Source organism: Amblyomma mixtum, chromosome 1, assembly GCF_055824585.1.
Source record: "Amblyomma mixtum isolate Tamu chromosome 1, ASM5582458v1, whole genome shotgun sequence".
In the NCBI taxonomy this organism is placed as follows: domain Eukaryota; kingdom Metazoa; phylum Arthropoda; class Arachnida; order Ixodida; family Ixodidae; genus Amblyomma; species Amblyomma mixtum.
In genome coordinates this window covers 134,191,450-134,215,653 of record NC_143012.1, presented here as the reverse complement: position 1 = coordinate 134,215,653, position 24,204 = coordinate 134,191,450, and the positions used below count along the sequence as shown (strand labels likewise).

The following is a 24,204-nucleotide window of genomic DNA, read 5'->3' as shown; positions in this document are numbered from 1 at the left end:
GTGAAGGTGGGGAGAACGTCTCTGGACACCGTGTAGAGAGGCCGCACCCTGACGGCATAGCAGGGCTACCGCATTTTTAAATCGCTGTAAATAAATCGCTGTAAATAGAGGAAGAGAAGAAAAGAGAGCGGTGTGATAGATTGTCACGCATTGTGACGTAGGTGTGCCACAGCAGAGCATGCACCAGCTTTGTGCCTGTATTGCTATCACCGCTTGTGCTGATAATTGGCCACCGCCGTAGCTATTTTAGCGTTCGTATTGTTTCGATAAAGCGCTTTTGATTCTGTGCAGTGTGACTCACGTGTCAGTCTGTTACAGTGGCGACGAGGATGGGATTCGAACCCACGCGCTGAGAATTCTGAACCCACTCAATATTCTGACTGGGCAACGCCAATCGTCGTGGTGCGGAAAAAAACGGCGCCCTCAGAATATGCGGGGATTATCGAAACACAATGTATACCCACTTCCGACAAGCAAGGAACTTTTTGATAGATTAGGAAGGGGCGTGTTTTTTTTTCCAAGCTGGATCTGACGCAGGCCTATCAACAACTTGTGGTCGATAAAGAAACGGCAGATTAACACCGTGCAGGGGATGTACAAGGTTTGTCGTGTGCTGTCGTTCGGTGTGTCCGTTGCTCCTGAGGTTTTTCAAAGAACCATGGACACTGTGTTGGACGAGATGCCGCAAGTAGCGACATACCTAGACGACATTCTGATTGCCAGCGAGTCGATTGAGGAACATGAACGGATGTTGGTTGAAGTCCTCAGCCGCTTGGCCAAATCGGGGCTCAGAGTTCAAGCGGGAAAGTGCGAATTTTTCAAGGAGAGCCTTGAGTATTTAGGGCATCGGATTAACGCAAAGGGCATATTCCCCTCCAAAGTCAAGGTCGAGGCCATCCACCAATCTCCTGCACCCAAGTCGAATGCTGTCAAATGCTTTCGATTCTGACAGCCCGAACTATCAGTCATATATTCCATGCAGTATGAGAAAATCTTTCTTTCTTGCACCAACAGTTGAAGCTGAAATAAGTAGCTTATTCGCCAAGTACCGAAACGGCGCTACCAAACATTAAAGAAAAAATAAGTAATTTTGAAGACAAGTTGTATACAATAGGAATATTTCTAGACTTTAAAAAAGCGTTTGATTCTATTAAGCATGATATCTTGTTTCAAAAGTTATATGAGTATGGGATCAGAGGTACCGCTCTTAACTTAGTTAAAAACTACTTTACTAACCGACTGCAGTGTACCGACATTCGTCACCACAAATCATCACTTGGTGAAATTAAATTCGGTGTTCCGCAGGGGTTCAATCTGGGGCCGCTTCTTTTTCTCTTATACATTAATGACATTACAAACGTGCCTCTAACACCTGACATAATCATATACGCTGATGACACTGTTTTTTTTTCTGGCGAAAACTTGTATGCTCTCCAACAAGAAACAAATATTTGGCTCAGTAATCTTTCAGAATGGCTTAGAGAAAATAAGTTAGAACTAAACATTAAAAAGACAAAATACGTTGCCTTTCGCCCTCGTAACAAGTGCATTGATGACAACATAGTAATAAAATTTCGTGATGCAGTCGTCCAGCGCTCCACTTTCCATAGGTTCCTTGGTGTTACGTTTGAAGAAAACTTAAACTGGACCGCCCACGTCGACAGCGTGAAAACCAACATTGCACGATCCATCGGCATTATTAATAAACTAAAGCATCTCTTTTCTTCTCGATTAAAAAAGCAGTTGTACTATAGCCTAGTGCTTTCACGCCTCCAATACTGTTTATCTGTCTGGGGTACCACGACGAAAACTAACATCGACAGCTTGCTAACCTTACAGAAACGTATGATACGTGTCGTTGAAAATGCGCCCTATAAAAGTCATTCTGCGCCTCTTTTCAAGAAGAATAGTATATTAACAATACAAAATATTATTAACAAAAAAACAGCTATTGTAATATTTCGAGAAATCAGCCATAATGAAAGCGCCTTTTTCAAAACATACCTTCCAAAAGAGCACACATATAATACAAGACACACTACGTACAACACAGGTAAGATAAGGACAAACTACGGTATGCAAAAGCTATCTTTTATAATTACAGATTTCCTAAATCATCATCCTACCATCCTCAGTATTGTGAACGAATCGTCATCTCTAGGAAACTTCAAAAAAAAGAAGTGAACTTGTACCTGTTATCTATTCAGGTATGATTGTTCTCCTTGAAAGTGTAACATGCTTTCACTGTTTCTGTTATTTATTGCATGTTACTTACCTTCCGTTTTAAGTGTATGTATATACTTTATGTAGTTTTCTTACCCCGTGTTGCTCGAGTGTTTTGTGTTTTCAGAAAGGGGACTGACACTTAGGCATTCGTTGCCTTTTTGTCAGCCTCCTCGACAGACTTTTTGTATTTCTGTCCAAATAAATTCATTCATTCATTCATTCATTCATTCATTCATTCATTCATTCATTCATTCATTCAGAACAAAAAGGAACTGCAAGCCTTTTTGGGTATGATAAATTTCTAAAATCAGTATTTGAAGGGCAGAATAGAAGAAGCGGAAAAGCTGTATCGTTTGTTGGATAGCCACGTAGCATGGAACTCGGGTGCAGAGCATATATAAGCGTTTGAGAGCCTGAAGAAGTTGCTACCATCTAACTCATTGCTGGTGCATTTTAAGACGGATGTCCCGTTAGTGTTGTCATGCGACGCATCATCTGTGGGTGTGGGAGCAGTTTTGGCTCATCGCGACAGCAAAGGAAATGAGGAGCCTGTGGCATATGCGTCCAGAACAGATTCTAGGGCGGAGCGCAAATTTTGCTCAGATTGACCGTGAGGCCCTTGCCGTGGTTTTTGGGGTTCGACATTTTCACCAATACCTTTTTGGGCGGAATGTCCTCATTCTCACGGATCACGAACCCCTGCTAGGGATTTTCCAGCGGCAGAAGCAAATTCCGGCGGTTATTTCTCCCCGCATGTTAGGGTGGACGTTAATGCTGTCAGCATACGATAACGTGCTCGAGTATAGGAAAACCAAGGACCATGGAAGCGCCAACTGCCTAAGCAGGTTACCGGGCCCCTTAACCCGCCAAAAGACCGAGGCGCCAGGCGACATACTCCTTCTAGAAGCTGTGGAGTACCCTTCAGTGAGCGCAACGGAAGTGGCAGCCTTCACTAGGGGTGATCCCCTGCTGTACCAGGTGAACTAACGAAACCTTATGGGCTGGCCGCGAGAACGGGTAGCCCTGAAGTATTCTGCTTATTCGGTAAGACAAAACTGGTTGTCCGTACATCGTGACTGTGTATTCTGTGGATTCCGCGTAGTAATTCCAGAGGCATTGCAGAAGAAAGTTCTATGTCTTATGCATGCTAACCATCCGGGAGTGACGGCCACGAAGGCAATCGCTAGGTCATACGTGTGGTGGCCGAAGATGGACGAAACGATCGTCGAGTTTGTCAGGCACTGCACGCCATGCCAGGAGAACAGCCAGAGTGAACCAAGGACGCCAACGCATTTCTGGACTAAGCCTGAACGACGGTGGAGTAGAATACACGTGGATTTCGCAGGACCCGTGCAGGGCGCGTTTTTTTGGTGGTGGTAGACGCCCTGACGAAATGGGCGGGAATCAAAGGGATGCCGTCTCTCCAGTTATCTACAGTAATTGAAAAGTTCCGCAAAATGTTTGCAGCACATGCATTGCCCGACTAGGTTGTGTCGGATAATGGCACCGCTTTTGCAAGCAGAGAAACCCAGGCTTTCCTGAAACTAAATGGTGTAGACTATATGTATGCAGCGCCGTACCACCCGGCGAGCAACGGAAGGGCGGAGCGGGTGGTCCGAGAACTGAAGTGTACTTTACGGAAACAGAGACAGGGCACCGTATTATGCAAGGTTGCACGGTCTTTGTTCAAACAGCACTGCACGCCGCACGCCGAGACCGGGAAATCGCCAGCTGAAGTCATGTTGGGCCGGAAGTTCAGGACAGCCCAATCAAGCCTTCACCCGGACGAGAGTGACGCAAGATGCCTTCGGCAGCCGCCACCACGAGGTTTCCCGGCCGGTGACGCCGTGTAGTACGCGCGAAACTTCTGGCCAGGGCCGGAGTGGTTGTCTGCTCGCGTGTCGCGACGGATAGGCCACGTGATGTACGAGCTGCGGACGGCAGACGGAGCTGTGCACCGACGCCACCGCAACCATGTTCGCAGAGCATGGTGCTCTGATCCCCGGGCAACAGACCAGCAAACCTGTCCCTCGTTCGCTCTCCCCTCTATGTAAAGCCGCCCACGGAGACCTCCGGAGCCCGAGACGTCGCAGCCGCTACGGCGTTCCAGTCGCCAACGTAAGCCAGTGCGACGTTACAGCATCGATGACTAAGGGGGGAAGGATGTGATAGATTGGGCAGTCACGCACTGTGACGTTGGTGTGCCAGAGGAGAGCATGCACCAGCTTTGTGCCTGTGTTGCTATCACCGGTTGTGCTGATAACTGGCCACCGCCGTAGCTATTTAAGCAGTCGTATTCTCTCAATAAAGCGCTTTTGATGCTGTGCAGTGTGACTCACGCATCAGTCTGTTACAAGAGAGAGGAAAGGAACTTGTCGGTTCATTCTTACTGCCGGACATGATACGCCCAGGATGGTGACGATGCCAGGGAGTGAAAGTCGGATATTATTGTTTGTTAATGCAAGCGTGAACACAGTCATACGAGAGTGTGTCACCAAATTAAACCAAGCAAAGGTGAAAAAAAGCAAAAATATCTTGCCACTCTGTAAATATTAGCGAGCTCTTGTATTGAGTTTGGTCGCTTGCTTGCGCAACAGGCAAGAGTGCTGCGCACAGCAGCTATGTCGTGCGACTGCCGACTTTCGTATTCATCGGCGCCCTATACGCAATCTGCAGTGCCCAGGCGGCGCTGAAATTTCTCAAGGACAGCAGTGGTGCTGACACAATCAGTTAAATCAGCGACTGAGGTGGAGCAATTGCCGAGAGAATACTGCAAGTCTAATCCAGCATTTTTCACCATCACCACAAGCTGGAATTTTTCTGCTGGGTGCTTAAAAGCAGCGGACGTCAGCCGCTTGGGCGGCTACAGAGCATGACCACATTTTTAGAAATACGAGGGCGCTTTCAGGCCGATAGCCCAGTTCGCAGACGCACGCCTCGTGTGTCTTCGACAGAGCGCGGATAGCTCATACCTGTCAGAGCAGGCCGGTGGCATTAGAAATCGCTACAGGTGCTTCCTGCTCTCGAGTTTGTATGTTACGGCGCTGTCATCGACACAGCAGTCCGGACTTGCCCATTGGGTGTAGCAGATCTCTCCTGGTGGATGATGATCTTACACGGGCAGTTCGGCGTCAGTGGCTTAATTCCTGAGTAGTTCCCGCATTGCGAAGCACCTGTCTCTGACAAAAGAGTGCTGCAGGACCTACTGTGGACATGCCCAGGAGCACCACTGGTGCGCGCCCGGGTTCTTCGGGAAGCAAGGCTGTCTCCAAACTGTGACTCCCTTCGATTTGTGCTTGACGAAAAACCACTACACTCTTGTCGTTGCTTACATTTAAGCATGCTTGGGAGAGTTTCTCACTCCCCCAGCTTTCTTTATGCGCCGTGTGGTAAACTGTGCGACCAAAAAATAAATAAATCTAATCAGCGCAGGCTTCCTGCGACGGAGCGATATGTGCAGGACGCGAGAAGGATAAGCGCATGCACGCTCGCCAAGCGCGTGCCGCTGTGAACCTCGACGGCTTAGCTGTTCTTTCATGCCAACGCGATCTTCTATTTGCCCATGTCAGAAAAAGCTGGAATATGTGGGTGCACGCATCTGAGATAATCCAAAGCAGGGATCTTTCTTGTGTTCCTGGCGTGTTCTGCCGAAAGAGTTGACCTTAAAACTATCTGCTACATCGAGATTTTAGTGTTGCTTGTTGTTGCTGGAGAGTCTTGCCAAGAAAATTCAGGAGAGTCATAAACTTATCTTACACATGTTCTTTTCTGCTAAAACACACAAAGAACAGTGCCCGCTTCGCGTCTTTCCGGTCAGCAGCCGAGCGCTTTAATTACTCAGCGACCGCGGCTGCAGAATTTTTTATTTGTTCCTGTTTTTTTGCAACACAGAGGACACTTTCTGTATAGCCACGTCGGAAAAATGTTCCTGAGCACTCGAGAACTCGTGAGCCGGGCTCACAACAAAAGGGCCAGCGATTCGAGCCACGGCGGGACCATTCTTCTTTTCAGCGCCCTTGCTTTTGTTTTTTAAGACTACGCAATGGTGGTGCAATGACGTCACAACCCGGTAGACCAAGGAAAATTTCGTAATGACGTCATCTTTATTATATTGTGGATCGCTGCCGATTTTTAATGCTCGCGCGGGGTCATGTATATGTGGCGTAACGGCCCTTTCGGCCAATCACAATTTTAGAGTCAGGGCGCCGAGTTTCCCTATGAGCAGTACCCTTCACGCTCTCGCATTAATACAAAAACGCCCGCAGCTGTGGGCTTTGCTGGCCGTGATCTTCACGCAGTGTACGGAGACAAAAATTAGATGAAAGAAAAAGCCATTCGCAAGTTGACACATCGCTGCGCACCTCGCTCTCCCAGCGCGTTTCCATGACGACAGTGCATCGTCTGCTGTTGGGCTTTGGGGTTCGAAAATCGGCACCTATCTGAAAACAAGCTGCAAGTTATCACGTTTATCGCAACGTATGTGTGAGATGATACAAAGTGGAAGCGGATTCCTCTATTCACCACGGAGATCCAATGCGGGCGAGCCGCCGTGTGGTCTCCGCAAGGTGAGCAAGACTTGTTGAGCAAGAGTTGTTTGCACAAGATTGCTTGAGGAGAGAAAGCAAAAAGCGTGCTCCTTCTTATAGGATGTGCCGCTTGCGGACTCCACATTTGAAAATTTATTGTTCGCGCATAAAAGCCTATTAAGGAGCGGAGAAACTAAAAATCAGGAAATAGCGACCAATCAAGGCTAATGACGTAAGAACAAATGATAAAGGAAGAACTTTCACGTAACAGTGCAGTACCACTGGCAGCGAGCCGTTTTCGTTTCCAGCCGCCATCACTCTTTGTAGCCATTTCACTGATGTCAACAACGGGATGCGTCTTCATTGGCTGCGAAATATGCTCTCGGAAGCTAAGTCAGCCCACGTAGCAAGCCGGAAGCACGAATTACATGTCTGAGCAACGAGTATGTACGCACCGAAGCGACGGCGACGACTACCTTTCAGCGCTGCTAGGAAAGCTTTGGACATTTTTTCAGCCCGGTTGGAATCACTGCGCAACAAGAGCAGCGAGTTTTTCAAATATAGCGGCACGAGTACATCCGAAGAAAAAGAGTTAGTCCGCCTTTGCCGCCCATACAAGTCGGCCGTTGCAAAAAGGGGCTGGTCGAATTGAAGGCCAGCACTAGCTAAGCTGTTCTTTGGGCGCCACAGTAGTTACCGCATTTGCAAGACGTCCACTTAGTCGCGCAGCACGCGAGCTTAATGCATACGTTGATATTGCTAATCTCGCTTGTGTCATGTCAGAGTCATCATGAGGCTGAGTACATCCAGTGCCGGACAAAGACCTTTCCCGTATCCCTCCACCTATTCCTGTCCTGGCAGCTGCGGCCACTTTATGCCCTCAAACTCTGCAGTATAATGCGCCCATCTGCCACGCTTGCCTTGAAATACACTCCGTTGCCTCCCTCGCTTGCCTTGCCTTTGCACTGCATTTCCGACGTTAGGATATTAGCCATGCCATGTCGTGTAGCGGGCCAAAAGGACCGACGGCATGCTGCACGGAAGAACGAGAGAGAGAGAGACAACGTCCTAAGGAGCCGGTGTGCGCAGCTCCGCGGCCTGCAGGTGCTGATCGGGCACGCGGACCACGAGCGGGGCCGCCTGATGGACATCATCCAGCGCCAGTACCTGCTCACCAGCGAGACGCGCGGCACGCCCTATCTGCCCGAGGTGCTGTCCGGCGTGGGCATCCACGCGGACAGCATCGCCCCCATGATTGACTTCTACCGACAGGTGGGTGGCTGCTCTGAAGGCGAACCCCCGCACCTCCCTTTGCATCACCGTCTGCGTGTCTTCGATCTCTTAAGCATCGCCTGCTTAAATACCATAGCTGGGCTCTCGTGAATTGTGGCTATATCACCAATCTGTAGTACTGCTGCATCAGCGCTGTGCTGAGAAGAGAACGAGGGAATTTAGCTGCAGCTGGTTTGACGCTGGCCGCGCACTAGCTGTCCCCCATTTTCCCGTTCATGGTATTCTAGAAGAAATCAGTGGTCTTACAGTTCTGCAATGTTCGTTCTCGCTTCCATACACTGACAAAACAAAAACAAATAAAAATTATCCTCAACTATCTCCGTGCCGACATTGACAAAATTAATCTACTTCTGCAAACTTTCTCCGTCGACTTTGTAAGAAGCCTCGGGAATCGGACGACTAATGAAGACTGGTGGATATTTCGTGATAAGTTGAACGAGATAGAATATTCTTGCGTACCTAAATTGACAATAAAGTCACAATCTGGTGATCCATGGTTCACGCGAGAAGTTAAAAGGTACGTGCTCTAATAAAATAAAAAAACTGCGTATAAAAAAACGTCAACATCGAACACCTCTGCTGGCTTACAGAACTACAGAAGCACACCTGGCTTTGCAGAGAAAAATACCCTTGTCGCAAAAAACGACATCTTCACACTTCCTAACACGCTAAAAACCGACCCTAGAAAATTCTGGAAGGTCGTTAGTCCAAAAAATATTCACTCGATTCCAACACTTCTCGGGAAAGACGGCATAGCTTTACCAGTGTTCGACTGGGCAGAGAAGTTTAAGAATAACTTTGCAAAGATATTCACATATGAACTGCCCCTTGATAATTCACTTAAGGTTTCACAACCTTCAATTAAGTTTCCTTTTACACCAATCTCTGTTACAGCACGCGGCATATCCAGGGCAATAGAACGCCTCCCCCTTACAAGTCCAGGTGCCGACTGCATCAGCGCCAAACTTCTAAAGCTTGCCAATCAGTATTCAGCTCCCTTACTTTCTTTAATGTTTCAGCAATCCATCGACACAGGATGAGTGCCGGATGATTGGAGGACAGCATTTATAATACCCGTATTTAAATCCGGTGACTACAGGCCCATCTCAGTCACCTCAATTACCTGCAAGTTACTAGAACGGATATTGTACACATCTCAAAGAAAATTATGTACTACTTAATACCTCCAGAAGAGGGTAAATACGGGCTGTTTGGTATATTTTGAAGAACTGGATAAAAGAGCGCAACGGAACATCTCGTCTTGTGTTGCGCTGTTTTATCCCGTTCCTCAATAATCAGCACGGATTTTATAAAAAGTGTTTTCGACCGAACTCAACGCTTCGAATCAGTCACTGACATACACCATTTCCTGCGCACATTGCTCTACGCTGATGCTGTATTTGTAGATATTTTAAAAGCATTTGATCGCGTCTCCCATAAACGTTTAATTTTTAAAATCCATAACCTCAAATTTGATCAGAAGACAACGAAATGGATTGGACAGTTTTTAACCAACCGCTATCAGTCTGCCAAACTAGAAAATTACATCTCGAGGGGTCAGTGTACAATAACATGTACCTCAGGGGTCAGTGTTGGGCTCACTCCTATTTTTAATTTATATTAATGACATAGGAACTAACATAAATGCAGCCATTCGCTTATTCACAGACGACTGCGTAATATACAAGGAGGTAACGAGCCCTAACGACATTTCGAACTGCAGACTGCCTCTAAAAAAATACAGTGGTGCTCTTTTTGGCAGATGCAAATTAACGTAGGAAAAACAAAGCATCTTAAATTTACCTCTTCGTCAATGACTCCGGTTAACACGTATGTAATTAAAATGCCTCAACAGACTCTGTTTCGGCATTCAAATGGCTAGGTACAGTATTTATTTCTACTTTAATATAGCATGACAATATAGAGCAGATAACTTCCAAAGCTTTAAAGAAACTAGTCCTTCTCAAGCGACGACTTCACCTGGCCAACAGTGACACTAGACTTCTCGCATTCAACTCGCTCATCCAGCCATCGTTACAATACGCGTCTATCGTTTGGCTCCCACATCATGTGGAGTAGACCAACCACCTTGAAGTTGTCCAGTAGAAAGCAGCACGTTTCATCCTGTCATCACGCTCGCGATTCCAAAGCGTCACTGAACTTTCACACACATCCTGTGTGTCACGGACATTCTGCTTATGCAATCACTCGCCCCGCGCCTTACATATTCTCGGCTTCCTTTTTTTCATACTTTATACCATAGTAACACGTCATTTTCTCGTTCACATATTTTTCCAGCTCATCACATTTCCACTAGGATAGACATTTCCGCATTCAAAACAAAATCAATTTTTGCCCAAACTGAAAAATTCCGTTATTGACCACTTGTATTATCACTAGAAAAAGGGAATTCATTGCCATCAAGGGTTGCCACTATAAATGACGCTGTCTCTTTTCAATCAGCTCTGCAGTCATTCATCTTTCAAGAATTTATAATTTCCGCCTTTGTATTAACTGCTTTGTGACTACTTTGTGATAAAAAAAATAAAATATGATCCAAACAGAAAATCTCCTATCTGATGCCTGTATTGTTCTGTGAAGCGTCCTCTGCCGATTGTCTTTTTTATGTTGTTATTAGCAAAAAAGTGTGCCCAACAAATGCTGTGCTGTACACGTACTTTTCTTTGTAGGAAACTTTTTTTCTTTAAACTATCAGTGATAGCATCCTTCTTTCTTTTTATTTTCTTCTCTTTCGTTTGCTTTTCAACACTTATATTTGTGTTCTATGTTCAAATCGACATCTTTGCATGTTTATGATCATTGCTCTTCTTGTTCATTAAACCTCATCCCTCCCCCTATATAATGCTGTCCCGAGCCCCTAGCGTATATAAGTAAATAAATAAGTGAATAAACAAAAAATCGAGAGCCTTCATTACACCTTGGTGATGGAGCCAATATTGCGAGCCAAAATGGACACGACGAATCTCCTAGCCCATACGAGACGGGTTCCAACCCGTGCCTCGAACGCCAGGAACAAGTCAGTTCGTTACCACATTACAGTGAGTCGAGCACACTTTCTCGCGGTGTGGATGCTGAAGACTGGCTTGACCAAATGTTTAGGGGAATCCCCCAAGGTGGAGTAGATTTGTAATAAGGGAGTAATTACTCATTGACATCCACCCGAGCGCAGCCTTACGGCTACAAAGGAAAGCTAAACAGCTTTCTCTGAAAATTCGTAGTTAAAGAAAATTCGTCCTGGTCCGGGGTTCAAACCCGGGACCACCACTTCACCGGAGCAGTCGCTCGACCGATTGAGCTAACCGGGACGGCACGCTTATGGTAGGGCGAAAGCGAATTGATCAATAACTGGAAGTGGGAACAGTGTTGACCAAATGCTTAGGGGAATCCTCAAGGTGGGGTAGATTTGTAATAAGGGAGTCATTACTCATTGACGTCCACCCGAGCGCAGCCATACGGCTACAAAGGAAAGATTGACTTGAGCACTACCAACCAATCAGCCACTGGGATTGCACACTGCAGCTCGTAAAATGTTCTTTCTCGCGGGCACAGCGCTCCTTGGCTTTTAGAACCATGAAGGCACCCTATTTGCGTGGGATAAGTTTGTGGACGTGATTACGAAATGCCCACATCGAAGAAACGAAAAGCGGAACAGACCCTGGTCGAGCGAACGCAGTAGCTGTAGGGAGAAATCTGCACCACGTACAGCGAGGAGGTTCAGAAGCTGCCGAATTGCGAACAGGCACCTACCCAAAGAAGACTAGACTCGATAGCTTCTAAAGGGGGTAGCTGAAGACATACAATTTCCTGGTCCCAAGGACACCCCTACCACGACATCTGAAGTTAAGAAACATTGCAGCAACTGTGATGGCCTGAAAACCCGGTGAATTTCACCCAAGCTTGGATGCCTTTCTAATGTAATTGAATAGGACAAGACGCAAAGGCGACGCGCCTCGATAAGTCGGTCACTTGAGATGTCTGGCACTTCTATGCCGCTTCCGCGCTGCCCTCTCAAAAAATAAGGGCAGCTTCCTCCGAACATCCACGCTGTCATGGCTTGTCTGACTGAACCTCTAGGCCGGACCTGGCGCGCGCTACAGACCCGGGCGCTGTCTACGCATTTCCGCTGCAAATTCACCTTCCGCTCTTACAACCAAAGCATGGCACTTGATTGCTGCGGTGAATATGGCCGACCCACGGTGGCCTTTCAGCTGTTCTATGCAAAAAAATTCAGAGGGCACATTGGCGATCTAAAATGCGCGAGGCGCACGCAACTTTCCCTGTTGATGCATCTGTGAAGGCACCCGTCGCATCCGACTGCTGCAATGCGACAGGCGAGAGAGCAGCGGGTGACAGTGGCGCCACCATAGCACTTGCGAAGTAAGCCACCAACGAGGCGACGGCCGTAGGCACACACGAGGTGGCTATGGGGCGACTTGGATTGGCTAATCATGACTAACTAGCCCATGACTAACTAGACTAACTAGTGACTAACTTGTCATGACTGGTTAATTACTAACTAGTCCTGACTAACCAGCCATGACAAACCAGTTGTGACTAGTTACTTGATGACTGGTTAATGACTAGTTAGTGTGACTAATTATTGGTTAATGACTGGTTAGTCATGACCTGTGACTACATGTAGTAATGACTGGTTATGACTTTCACTTCAGATGTAACGAACGGACAGACAGTGTCATGGCGGCGAGTATGAGCCATTAAAGGCTTTCCCCTTTAAAATCCCGTTACGTGGCTGTACCAGATGGAAGCATCCTTCTGCCTAGGCGGCATAGCATTATCTGCATGATCATTTTTCAACAGCTTTCAGCTTGCGGCATCTGAGAATCCGATTAGGCCGTCCTCAAAGGAGCAGTCCTCCGTGACTTCGGCGCATCCCGAGCATTGAACTGTCCTAGATTTTCTTTCGCCGAGCCACCACAGCTACCCCTGGGGCAGCTGCAACCAAAATCGCAACGAGAAGACCCTTACAATCTGATAAATAGAATTGAATTCAAATAATTTCGCCATCATGGTACAAATTGCGGTGGGGACCCAGAGTAAAAGATGCCGCTTGAGAAAGCCACTTCGGCGGCAACATTCCGGTCTTTCAATGGACATCATACGGCAAAGTACATCACATCTGCACCTGGACACAAGGATAAACAGACAGAACGAATCCCTTTTTCGTTCACGAAATTTCGCGCACAATGAAGAGCGCACGGAAAAAGCCGCGAGGAACTTGCAACGATAATGTGGAAAAGAAATCAAGTACATAAAACTGAGTAACGGGTAACGGAATAAATTCGAAGAGAAGGCAAGCGGAGCAGGGGGCGCCAGAAAGTTAGGTGGGCGGAGGAGATTAAAAGCTTATGGGGATGCGGCGGCTGGAGATAGCAACTGACAGAGTTAATTGAAGAGACATGGCAGAGGCCTTTGCTCTGCAGTGGGCGTACTCAGGCGGATGACTGATTGATTTAAAACTTTATTAAACAATGGCTCTTACCGAAGTCTTGGGTGGTCCGCCTCTTCCGGCAGCCCACTGGCCTTTGCTGCTGTGTGGGCCCTGGGAACCATTCCTCGTTGCTGGTCGGGGTCTTAGCTTTGCAGAATGGCCTCTCTCTGCTCCAAATCAGTCAGTAGCAGGATTGAGTCGCTATGCCCAAACCATGCGAAAAACTGTCGCTATTTTTCCACAGTGTGGGCACACTGGTTTGTAGAGTGAGGGGAACCATTGGTGAAGTTTAAATGGTGCTCATCAGGTGGATGATGATGATAATGACATAAAACAAGTCACAGAAAAAGAGGTTTAGAATAAATGCAAAGAATACTCAAACATGTTCCAGCATGTCACATTTCGAAGAACAATATTGCTTTTCGCAAGATTGTTAGGAAGTTGGGGAAGCCTATCTTTTAGTTTTAGATCCCGGTAGAAAGTATAAGTTTTCGCGCTCCACTGCTCAACATTTCTCGTACTGTACATTGATACTTGTTTTGATAGCCCCAGCTAACCTTGAACGCAAAGATGACTTCTTTAAAATTTCATTTTTTGTAATTTTCCACAAGCGGTAGTTGTAAGAGTTAGTAACTGGAAGTACATTATATTTTAAGAAAAGCATCCTCATTTCATAAGTTTCCGTAATGTTGCCAAGAGTCAAGTTTTTCTGTGAAACATGTAGTTTGTAAATATTTCCTGCGGATGTTCCTTCCCAAATTAATATTGAAGAAGCGTAGCTTGTTGGGCCAGTTGGTGCATGGTACGTAGAAAACCAGCGAAAAGGACGCATTCACAAGGAGGAGAAGTACACAGGACAACGCTGGAAACACAACTGAAAATTCTTTACTTGGTAGATCGCCAACATCAGAACAGGGCGCACATGCGCGAGAGCACCACAAACGCTATCAAAACAGCAAACACAAACTGATTAAGCGAGCGAAGTTTGCATGTGGCAACCTATGTCCCATTCATGAAAGTGTACTCTTTTGCCGTGAACCTAACAGAGCTGTCGCTGACGCATTCAGTTCCTAACTGCTTGAATTTAAATGCTTCTAAGATTTCTCGTTCTATCTGTGTTTTGCCGCGGCCGATGATTTTGACATTATGGAACAGAGGGGTGCAGTCTTTGCAGTGGTTGCAATGTCTTGGAAGATTTGCTGTGTTGCCTGGCTGCAGCGAAGTGCGGTGCTGCCTCATACGGTGGTTGACGCATTGACCCGTTTGACCTATGTAGGCCTTGTCACAGGACAGTGGGAGCGAGTAAACAACATCGGTTGTGCATTTCGTGAACATGCTCTGGTGTTTAACATTACATTTCTTTTTTGTGCTAATTTTTGAGATACGTGAACAAAGCGACGACAGTTTGGTGGGTGCAGAAAAGACTACCTTAACACCGTATTTCATGGCTACCTTTTTAACGTTATGTGAGACTTTATGCAGGTATGGCATTACCGCAGGTCTGAATTGTTCACTAGGCGTTTCATCTCTTTTGTACTTTGACTTAAACTTACTGATCAAGGTCTCAGCAATAGAAACGAGGACGTCCTCAGGGTAGCCCGCTGACCTCAAGCGGTCAAGTTGCGCTAAGAAACTCTTTTGCATATTGTGTGTACAAGACCTGCGCAGAGCATTACCGAGGCAAAGGTTGGCAATGCCTCTCTTCACAAGTTTGGAATGTGAGGAGGAGTAGGACAGCAGGCTTTTCTTGATCCGTGGAGAGTAGCTCCAGCAAACATGGCTTTCATCAGAGAAGGTGAGAGTCAAGTCTAAAAACCTAATTGAGTCATCAAGGGGCACTTCATGAGTAAAACTCAAGCCAGGACAGGTATCAGTAAAGAAGGTCAAAATGTCATTTGCGGCCGCTTCGACACTCTCACGGGAAGTTAGTTTCAAGAAAATTAAGAAATCGTCTACATACCTAAACACTTTCACTACTCGATCGTCAATAAGCGTGTCATGCAACAAATTGTCAAAATAAGATAAAAAAATGTGGCACAAAATAGGAGCTACACACGAGCCAATGGGAACGCCCTGCTTCTGTATGTACCTGTTGTTTTCATGTTCTACCACAGTGGAAGAAAGGTAGCAAGTCAAAAGTTCCAAAAAGGAATTCACCGATATGCCCGAGCTGTTCTAGAAGGCCACTGCACCTCGGTTTTCGATGAGATCTCGCACAATAACTAACAAGTCCTTTTGGGGAACTGAATAGAAGAGGTCTTCGATGTCCACGGAAAAGGCGGAATTGGCACTCACACTGGTAGCGGATAAGTAGTCCACGACGTCCATCGAGGTCCGAGCGCCGTCAGGTGCCAAGGGGTCCAAGGATCGTTTCAAAAACTGGCCCACTAATTTCTGCCACGAACTGTCCTCTGTGACAATGGCCCTAACAGGGCAGCCAGTTTTATGCGTTTTTGATGAGAAAAACATTCTCAGCACAAACAAGCACAGAAAAATTAGAAAAAATTAGCACAAAAAATAAAGGTAATGTTGAACACCAGAGCATGTTCACGAAATGCACAACCGATGTTGTTTACTCGCTCCCACTGTCCTGTGGCAAGGCCTACATAGGTCAAACGGGTCAATGCGTCAACGACCGTACGAGGCAGCACCGCACTTCGCTGCAGCCAGGCAACACAGCAAATCTTCCAAGACATTGCAACCACTGCAAAGACTGCACCCCTCTGTTCCATAATGTCTAAATCACCGGCCGCGGGAAAACACATAGAACGATAAATCTTAGAAGCATTTAAAATCAAGCAGTTAGGAACTGAATGCGTCAGCGACAGCTCTGTTAGGTTCACGGCAAAAGAGTACACTTTCATGAATGGGACATAGGTTGCCACATGCAATCTTCGCTCGCTTAATCAGTTTGTGTTTGCTGTTTTGATAGCGTTCGTGGTGCTCTCGCGCATGTGCACCCTGTTTTGATGTTGGCGATCTAACAAATAAAGAATTTTAAGTTGCGTTTCCAGCGTTGTCCTGTGTACTTCTCCTCCTAGTGAATGCGTCCTTTTCGCTGGTTTTCTACTTCCCAAATTAAATGGCGACATCTGCGACGATATTGTAGCATTGGCTCAAATAACAACAGCAATGCAATTTGTGGCATGCTTCATTGTTCCTACAGCGAATACCAATAATATGTCGGCCTTTAGTCAGAAGCTTACATGATCATTCCAAGATAGATTTTAATTAAATATCGCACCTAATGGTTTTAGCGAAGGTACAGTATCTAAGGGGATAGACTCAGAAACATATTCTTGTTGAGACAAACTTGGATATTTTGACATCTGAAACAACTAATTTAGCCTTCTCTGTTTTAATATGTGACGCCTTCTAATAGTTCAGTTTTCTGTTGGCTTCAAGGCATTGTTCCAGGCGTCTTTCAAGTCACGAATATTTTTCCAACCACAGATCTACTAGTGTCGTCAGTTTAAATTATAAATTTGATAAGGGGAATCGCACGTACTATGCCATAATAAGAATGGTAAAACACAAGGGCCTAAAATGCTCTTTGGCTGAGTGATATTCGATGGGAAGCCATTTATTATTACTGCCGGTTTGCGTTGCATACGGCAGGCCTGACATGCGATGCTGCTTGACCGCGGAAACCATACCGCTGAAGCTTACATAGCAATGACTATCTCGTTCTGTTCAAGTTCCTTCAGTATGTATTCCTCTTTGGCTTAAAGGTCATCTTACTGTCGTTTTCTGAGCGGATCCGCAAGCATGCGGACGACGCAGCGCACTGGCCAGACAATGGGGGTCCGGCGACCGGGGGAAGCTGGTTCAACTCTTATCTGGACGTGCGGGTCCGGCCGACAACTGGACAGCAGCTGTTGGCTGCATTTTACATGTCTCAGAGCCTTCCTCGTAGTCGTACGCTAAGAGTTTGATGCACCAACGTGTCATTCGCGGAGACAGAGTTGGTGGCATAGGCTTTTGTGGTCCCAGAATGCCTAATAGTGGTCGGTGATCGGTTATAAAGGTCACCTTTTGGCCGGCAACATACTGGCGAAAGTGTGTCGCCTCGTAGACGATGGCTTGTCCTTATTTGTCAAGTTGTGCGTAGTTGAGTTCTGCTTGCGACAACGTACGTCGTCTGTTTGTGACAGAACCGCGCCGACTCCGCACGGAGATGCGTCGCAAGCCAAAAGCAGAGGATTCCTTTCGTCGTAGTGGCGGAGGACTGTACACCTTCGAAGCAGGTCTTTCAGAGCGCCGAAAGACTGCTGATGGCATGGCGCCCATGTCAATGTGTGATGTGCACACCAAACCGTCGAGGAATGTTTGGAACGCGGCGTGTCGAGAGGGGTGCGTTGGACAGCGGACCGCCGCGCGTGCCAGCTCCGCGTTGCGCGTGTGCAGGTGTGAATGGTGTGTGCGAGGCGGGCACGAGGAGCGGAGAGCTGACCTCTCAGTAAACCTAGGTGTAGAGGAAGACACCGCAGCGCAAGTCTGGGGATTCAAGCGTGGAGGTGGCAGCCGTCGGACGTTGTGTCCGTGCTGGCGGGGGCTTTCCTTGAATCATCGACGCAAGCCTACTGCGTCCCGTTCAAGCGTGGAGGTGGTGTGCAATTTTCGAGTGTGTGCTTTTCTTGTTGTTTTCGCATCTTTTATTGGCTGCTTTCTTTTAAAGTATAAACACGGCTTCCTTTTGTTTTGTTTGATTCGTTTGTTTTCTTCTTCTAACCTGCACGCGAAAGCGTTCCCCTTCAGCAGTCAGGGACGCGTCAGCCAATTCGGGACACCATGTCACATGTTTCCGAAGGAGTTGGTACAAGTCGTTGGCCACGGTAGCTCTTTGTTCCAAGAACCTGTCGTAGAACGTCAAGCGTACGAGAAAAACATGTAGCTCCTCCTTCGTGCTTCTGTGATCGCTCGCACTTTGTCCTCGGTAGGGTGAATAACCTCTGCATGAATTCGGTGTCGCAGAAATTGCACCTCTGGCACCGCAACACAGCATTTCGCTATGCTTATGCGCAAATTAGCGTTTGCTATCTTTTCGAGAACGAGCCCTAGGCGCGCTGCATGCTCTTCAGTGTAAGTGCCACTCATTATGTCATCGTCAAGGTAGACACAAACTCCGGGAATACCCTGAAGCACTGTTTCCATAAAGTTTTTAAATATGGCCGTGGCTGCAGCTACGCCAAAAGGCAGTCGCTTGACTTTGTACAAACCTTTCAGTGTGTCAAGTAATGTAGAAGAACTTCTTGCTGGGCGAGTTGGTGCATAGCTTTCTTGGGATGGCGTTGCGCACACGAACAAACATACACAGGAAGAGGCAGAAGACAGAAAGAGCGCAAACTATCAACTAGATTTATTGCTTTCGCAACAGAATATATATGCAGCATATACACGTGCAAAACAGAATAGGGAGAGGGAAAAAAAGGACAAGGGGGAAGGGGAAATCAAGTCAGGCCTGCATAGGTCAGCGAAAGCTACGGATAAAATTCCTTTCCCTATCATATAAGGTGACCGAGGTATCGCTAATACAATTTCCGCCTTTTTCTCTGATGTGGAAAGCTTCTAAAAGTTCGCGGGCTATTTTGCTTTTGCTCTTGCCCAGAATCTTGATGTAATTGAGCCTCGGCTCACAACCAGAGCATGAAATGCAATGGGCGGGCAAGTTAGCCCCGTCTCTTTTTCTTACAGATAGAGCATGCTCCCCTGCGCGCTCATTTATGCAGCGTCCAGTTTGGCCGACATACACGCGTCCACACTTGAGCGGGATTTGATACACCACGCCCGTGGCACATTTGACATATTGTTCCGCATGTTTTATTGTACATGCGCTCCGTGGGGCTCCTTCCTCGGCGATCCTGGGGCATAACCCAGCAAGCTTTTTTGGAGCCGAAAAAACCACCGGAACACCATGCCTGTTTGCCACTTTCTTTAAATTGTGGGCGACTTTGTGCATGTAGGGAAGCACCGTCGGCTTAGCACTCCGCAAGCGCTCAAGGTCACAGCTATGCTCGCCTTTCTTTGTCTTCTGGAGAAGGTTCTCGGCTACGGCTGTGATGAGCGAGCAGGGGAATCCGGCTGAAAGCAGCCTGGTGATCTGATTATGGAAGCTGGAATGCATTTCATGCTCGCATGATTTGGTTAAGGCTGATTCTAGGCACGAGTTTGCAATTGCTCTTTTCACAATCTTTGAATGTGCAGAATCAAATGGAAGTAGTGCTTTCTGTGCTCGAGGAGCATATTTCCAACATGTCTGTTGGAAATATGCTCCTCGAGCACAGAAAGCACTACTTCCATTTGATTCTGCACATTCAAAGATTGTGAAAAGAGCAATTGCAAACTCGTGCCTAGAATCAGCCTTAACCAAATCATGCGAGCATGAAATGCATTCCAGCTTCCATAATCAGATCACCAGGCTGCTTTCAGCCGGATTCCCCTGCTCGCTCATCACAGCCGTAGCCGAGAACCTTCTCCAGAAGACAAAGAAAGGCAAGCATAGCTGTGACCTTGAGCGCTTGCGGAGTGCTAAGCCGACGGTGCTTCCCTACATGCACAAAGTCGCCCACAATTTAAAGAAAGTGGCAAACAGGCATGGTGTTCCGGTGGTTTTTTCGGCTCCAAAAAAGCTTGCTGGGTTATGCCCCAGGATCGCCGAGGAAGGAGCCCCACGGAGCGCATGTACAATAAAACATGCGGAACAATATGTCAAATGTGCCACGGGCGTGGTGTATCAAATCCCGCTCAAGTGTGGACGCGTGTATGTCGGCCAAACTGGACGCTGCATAAATGAGCGCGCAGGGGAGCATGCTCTATCTGTAAGAAAAAGAGACGGGGCTAACTTGCCCGCCCATTGCATTTCATGCTCTGGTTGTGAGCCGAGGCTCAATTACATCAAGATTCTGGGCAAGAGCAAAAGCAAAATAGCCCGCGAACTTTTAGAAGCTTTCCACATCAGAGAAAAAGGCGGAAATTGTATTAGCGATACCTCGGTCACCTTATATGATAGGGAAAGGAATTTTATCCGTAGCTTTCGCTGACCTATGCAGGCCTGACTTGATTTCCCCTTCCCCCTTGAACTTTTTTTCCCTCTCCCTATTCTGTTTTGCACGTGTATATGCTGCATATATATTCTGTTGCGAAAGCAATAAATCTAGTTGATAGTTTGCGCTCTTTCTGTCTTCTGCCTCTTCCTGTGTATGTTTGTTCGTGTGCGCAACGCCATCCCAAGAAAGCTTTCAGTGTGTCAGTTGCCAATAATTCTGCAGTTGATTCGCACACTTCCAGCTGCTGATATGCCTGGGTGAGGTCCAATGAGCTGAAGACTCTTGCGCCACGTAGCACACTGAATACTTCTTCAGGTGTCGGCAGCGGGTAAGAGGACGCTTTAGTCGCAAGTTTGACGGTGTTCCGGCAGTCTCCGCAGAGGCGTATGGTTCTGTTCTTCTTGCGAACTACCACAAGTGGTGTGGCCCCTTGTGAATGTGGCGTCGGCTCGCTTACACCTTGCTGGTCCAGTTTGCCCAACTGCTTTTCAACCGAAGCTCGGAGAGCAAACGGCACCGGCCTGGCTTTCAGAAATTTTGGTTCCGCATTGTCCCACAACTCCAGTGGGACTGGGGACCCTTCATTTCCTGGAATTTCATCCGAGAATACTCTTTCATATTTCTCTTGCAGTTGCTCAACCAAGTTGTGGCTCGGTGTCTGGTGTATGCCGTATATCGTCACGTCCAATGAAGCGAACCAGTTTCTCCCTAGAAGGATTTATCCTGAGCCCTTCACAACAAGCAGAGGTAGCGTATGGGTCTGGCCGTTGTAATTAACCTGCACGCTGGCAGAGCCCAATAGTGGCAGATTCTGTCCTGACCACGTTCGCAGGTGTGTTTCGTCTTTTTGCAGGCCTGGTGAGTCAGATGGCCACGAAGTTCGGAACGTGTCCTCACTGATCAGAGTACAGGCTGCACCGGAGTCCATCTCAAACTTAATCAGTTGTTGATGTACGCTTACTTCGGTAAACATCTTCGGTCGCGTGCCGAGAGTCATGGTGTTCAGGACGTACAACACAGATGGTGCTGCTGATGTTCCATGCACATAAGGTCGCGGCGTATTCTCTGAGGCGTCGACGCTGTGATTAGGCTGGGTCTTTATCTTGACAAGCCTCCTCTTCGTAATGCAAGCTCTTTCGATATGCCCGTATTTGTGGCAAAAATTACACGTGGCTGACTGGAATCGACATTCTTGGGAGTTGTGCTGGTCGTCACACTGCCAGCACCGTTGTGCCTTTTTAACCGATTTTGCTATATCAGAATGTTTGCGCACCTGGTTGCTGTTTGGGGTGCCAGCTCGATGTTCGGGCGAATTTCTCTCTGCTGGTGACCGGCGATCTCTGCTCGTATGGCGATGTCGTAAGCTTTGTTGAATGTAAGGTCCTTCTCAGCGAACAGGCGCTGCAGTAGTGACTCGTCACTCAGTCCGCACTCAAATCTCTCACGTAACATCACGCTTAAGGGAAGCATGGTGGGGTTAGCAGAAGAAGCCGCGTCTCTTTCCTGCCCGGTAGCTGTTGTGGTCAGCGTCCCGAAATTGCAGTCGGCCGCAAGCTTCTTGAGCGCTGCTGTGCAGGCGCTCACAGTTTCTCCTTCCGGTTGATCTCGTCGTTGGAAGCGAGCCCGGCTGTAGACCTCTGATGGCCTTGAGTCAGGCGCTTTTGCAGTGCTGCGATGATGTCGTCGTAAGACACTGCCACTGGTGTGGTTGGACGAACAAGGGCGCAGAGTGTTGTAGGCCTGCTCCACGCACAGTGTCAGCAGGTGGCCCTCTTTATGGCTGAGTCTGTGATGTCGTCAGTTTCATAGTAGTACTGAAGGCGTCCAAACCACGATGACCCCGATGAGTCGTTGAATTCTGATTTTTGGTTCTGAAACCCACGTGTAGCCAGAGCTTGTCAATAGCGTTGCGTAGCGCGGGTGGAATCCACTTTCTCGTCGCCGCTGTCGTGTCCTGTCGCTGTGTTCAGTGCTGCTAAAGATGCACACGGTACTTACAGACTGTTTATTTAAAACTCATGAGGGTACGACCAGCGGCGACAGAGGCAGAAGTCGAACTGGCCGCCCAAAAAAAAACGAGGGAGCGGTGAAGCATCCACGGGAGGGAGTGGCTTCCCAGAACAAGAGGAGGGTGCGGGGGCGCAACGTGGGGGGCATCTGGCGACAGCACGCGAAGATGGACAAGTGTCTGCTAGTACGGACCACTACACTGGTAACACACGCAGAAAGTAAATAAGGGGACACAGCACTTAGGAAATAAGGTACACAGCAGTATGGTATATAAAAGAATCTTGGGAAGAATATTCCGACCAGCTTTAAAATCACGTGGAGGCAATAGTCCTGGAGGTTTATAGCTGAAAGTTAAAAAATCGAAGGAGTGTTTTTCAGATGAACAATTTTGAAATTATTCTTAATTACTGCCAAGTAAGCGCCAGTTTTAATATGAGCTGCCCTCTGTGGTGGAACAAAAATCAGCCTAAGTATTGCGAACAAGGGTTTCATTTGCAGTGGGATATGTCGCTCCTTTGGGCTTTTAAGATGCAGTGAAGTAAGGCTCTCTATTGTGAGCACATTTCGAAATGTGCGCTCCAGGAAATTTGGGTTCGTAGTTGAATGTCCTTGCAGACAAAATAACTACATCGCCTAATTAAGTGGTATCCAGGTGTAAAGTACATGGACCACTAGATCCAAATGATTTCTTATGGTGTCCATAGTGTAACGTTCGCGAGATCTTGAAAACGGGCACGTGCAAGAACTCAGCTTTTGAAATGTTTTATCTAGGACGAAAGTTCTGTTTTTAAGAAGACGCTTACTGCAATGTCTGCATTGTATTTTGTCGGTACGAATAAAATCTGCCCGGTCGCCTCCTGGATGTCACATAAAAATGTCCTGCACTGTTTCTCATCGCGCACTGTTGTCACTGCGCCAGTGCAGCTGACGCGTATTATCCTCGATCCATATTATTCTTCCCTCCTTTTCGGCAGCGTTACCTGAAGAGGGGCAACATCGGTCGCTGGCGCCCCTACAGCCTGGACATTCTGGTCGACATGCTGGTGGTGTGTCCGCAGCGGTACTTCGTCGACTACCTGCTGGCTGGGGGCGGGAACCGCGTGTACCGCTACTTGCTCGGCGGCACGGACTCCGAGGAGCGGGTGGGCAGCCTCGAGATGCTCTTCGGGAAGCACCTGTTGCGCCCTGGGAACGAGTCACTGAAGCGCCTAAGCCGAAGGGTCATCCAGCTGTGGACAGACTTTGCCAAAAATAGGTGACAGCCTCCAGCTTGTGATAGAAAAAAGGCAGGTTGGCTTGCCAGCAACGAGAGCCCATGCATAGTGCCGCCGGGGATCTCTCTCGACATACTATCTTTTACATAATGTGTAACCCGAAGTAGTGTTCTTCGCCTTGCGCATGAAAGATTAATCAACAGTTAAAAGCAGACCTACTTACTCAAAATTGCCGACGATTACGCTACTTCGTAATGCGATATTTGAGCGCAGCGCATCAGCCATTACAGCTTTTAGGCAGATTGAGGCAAAGAAGTCGAGCGAAGCATGTAAGTTGAGTGACAGACAACTTATTTTTTACACATATTCCTTCTTCAAGAAACACTCGATTAACAGTTCTTGATTGTCATGAAGGAAGT

General features: G+C 47.4%; 1 protein-coding gene across 1 annotated transcript in view; it reads left to right on the top strand.

Annotated features, from left to right (window-relative positions):
• Positions 1-23,830, top strand: part of LOC149367653 (acetylcholinesterase-like) — a 176,860-nt gene extending 153,030 nt beyond the window's left edge. The window contains exons 6-7 of the mRNA XM_089575250.1: positions 7,857-8,024; positions 23,546-23,830. Of these exons, the coding sequence (XP_089431376.1) occupies positions 7,857-8,024; positions 23,546-23,830 (453 nt within the window). The remainder of the gene's footprint in view (positions 1-7,856; positions 8,025-23,545) is intronic.
• The last annotated feature ends 374 nt before the right edge of the window (positions 23,831-24,204 follow it).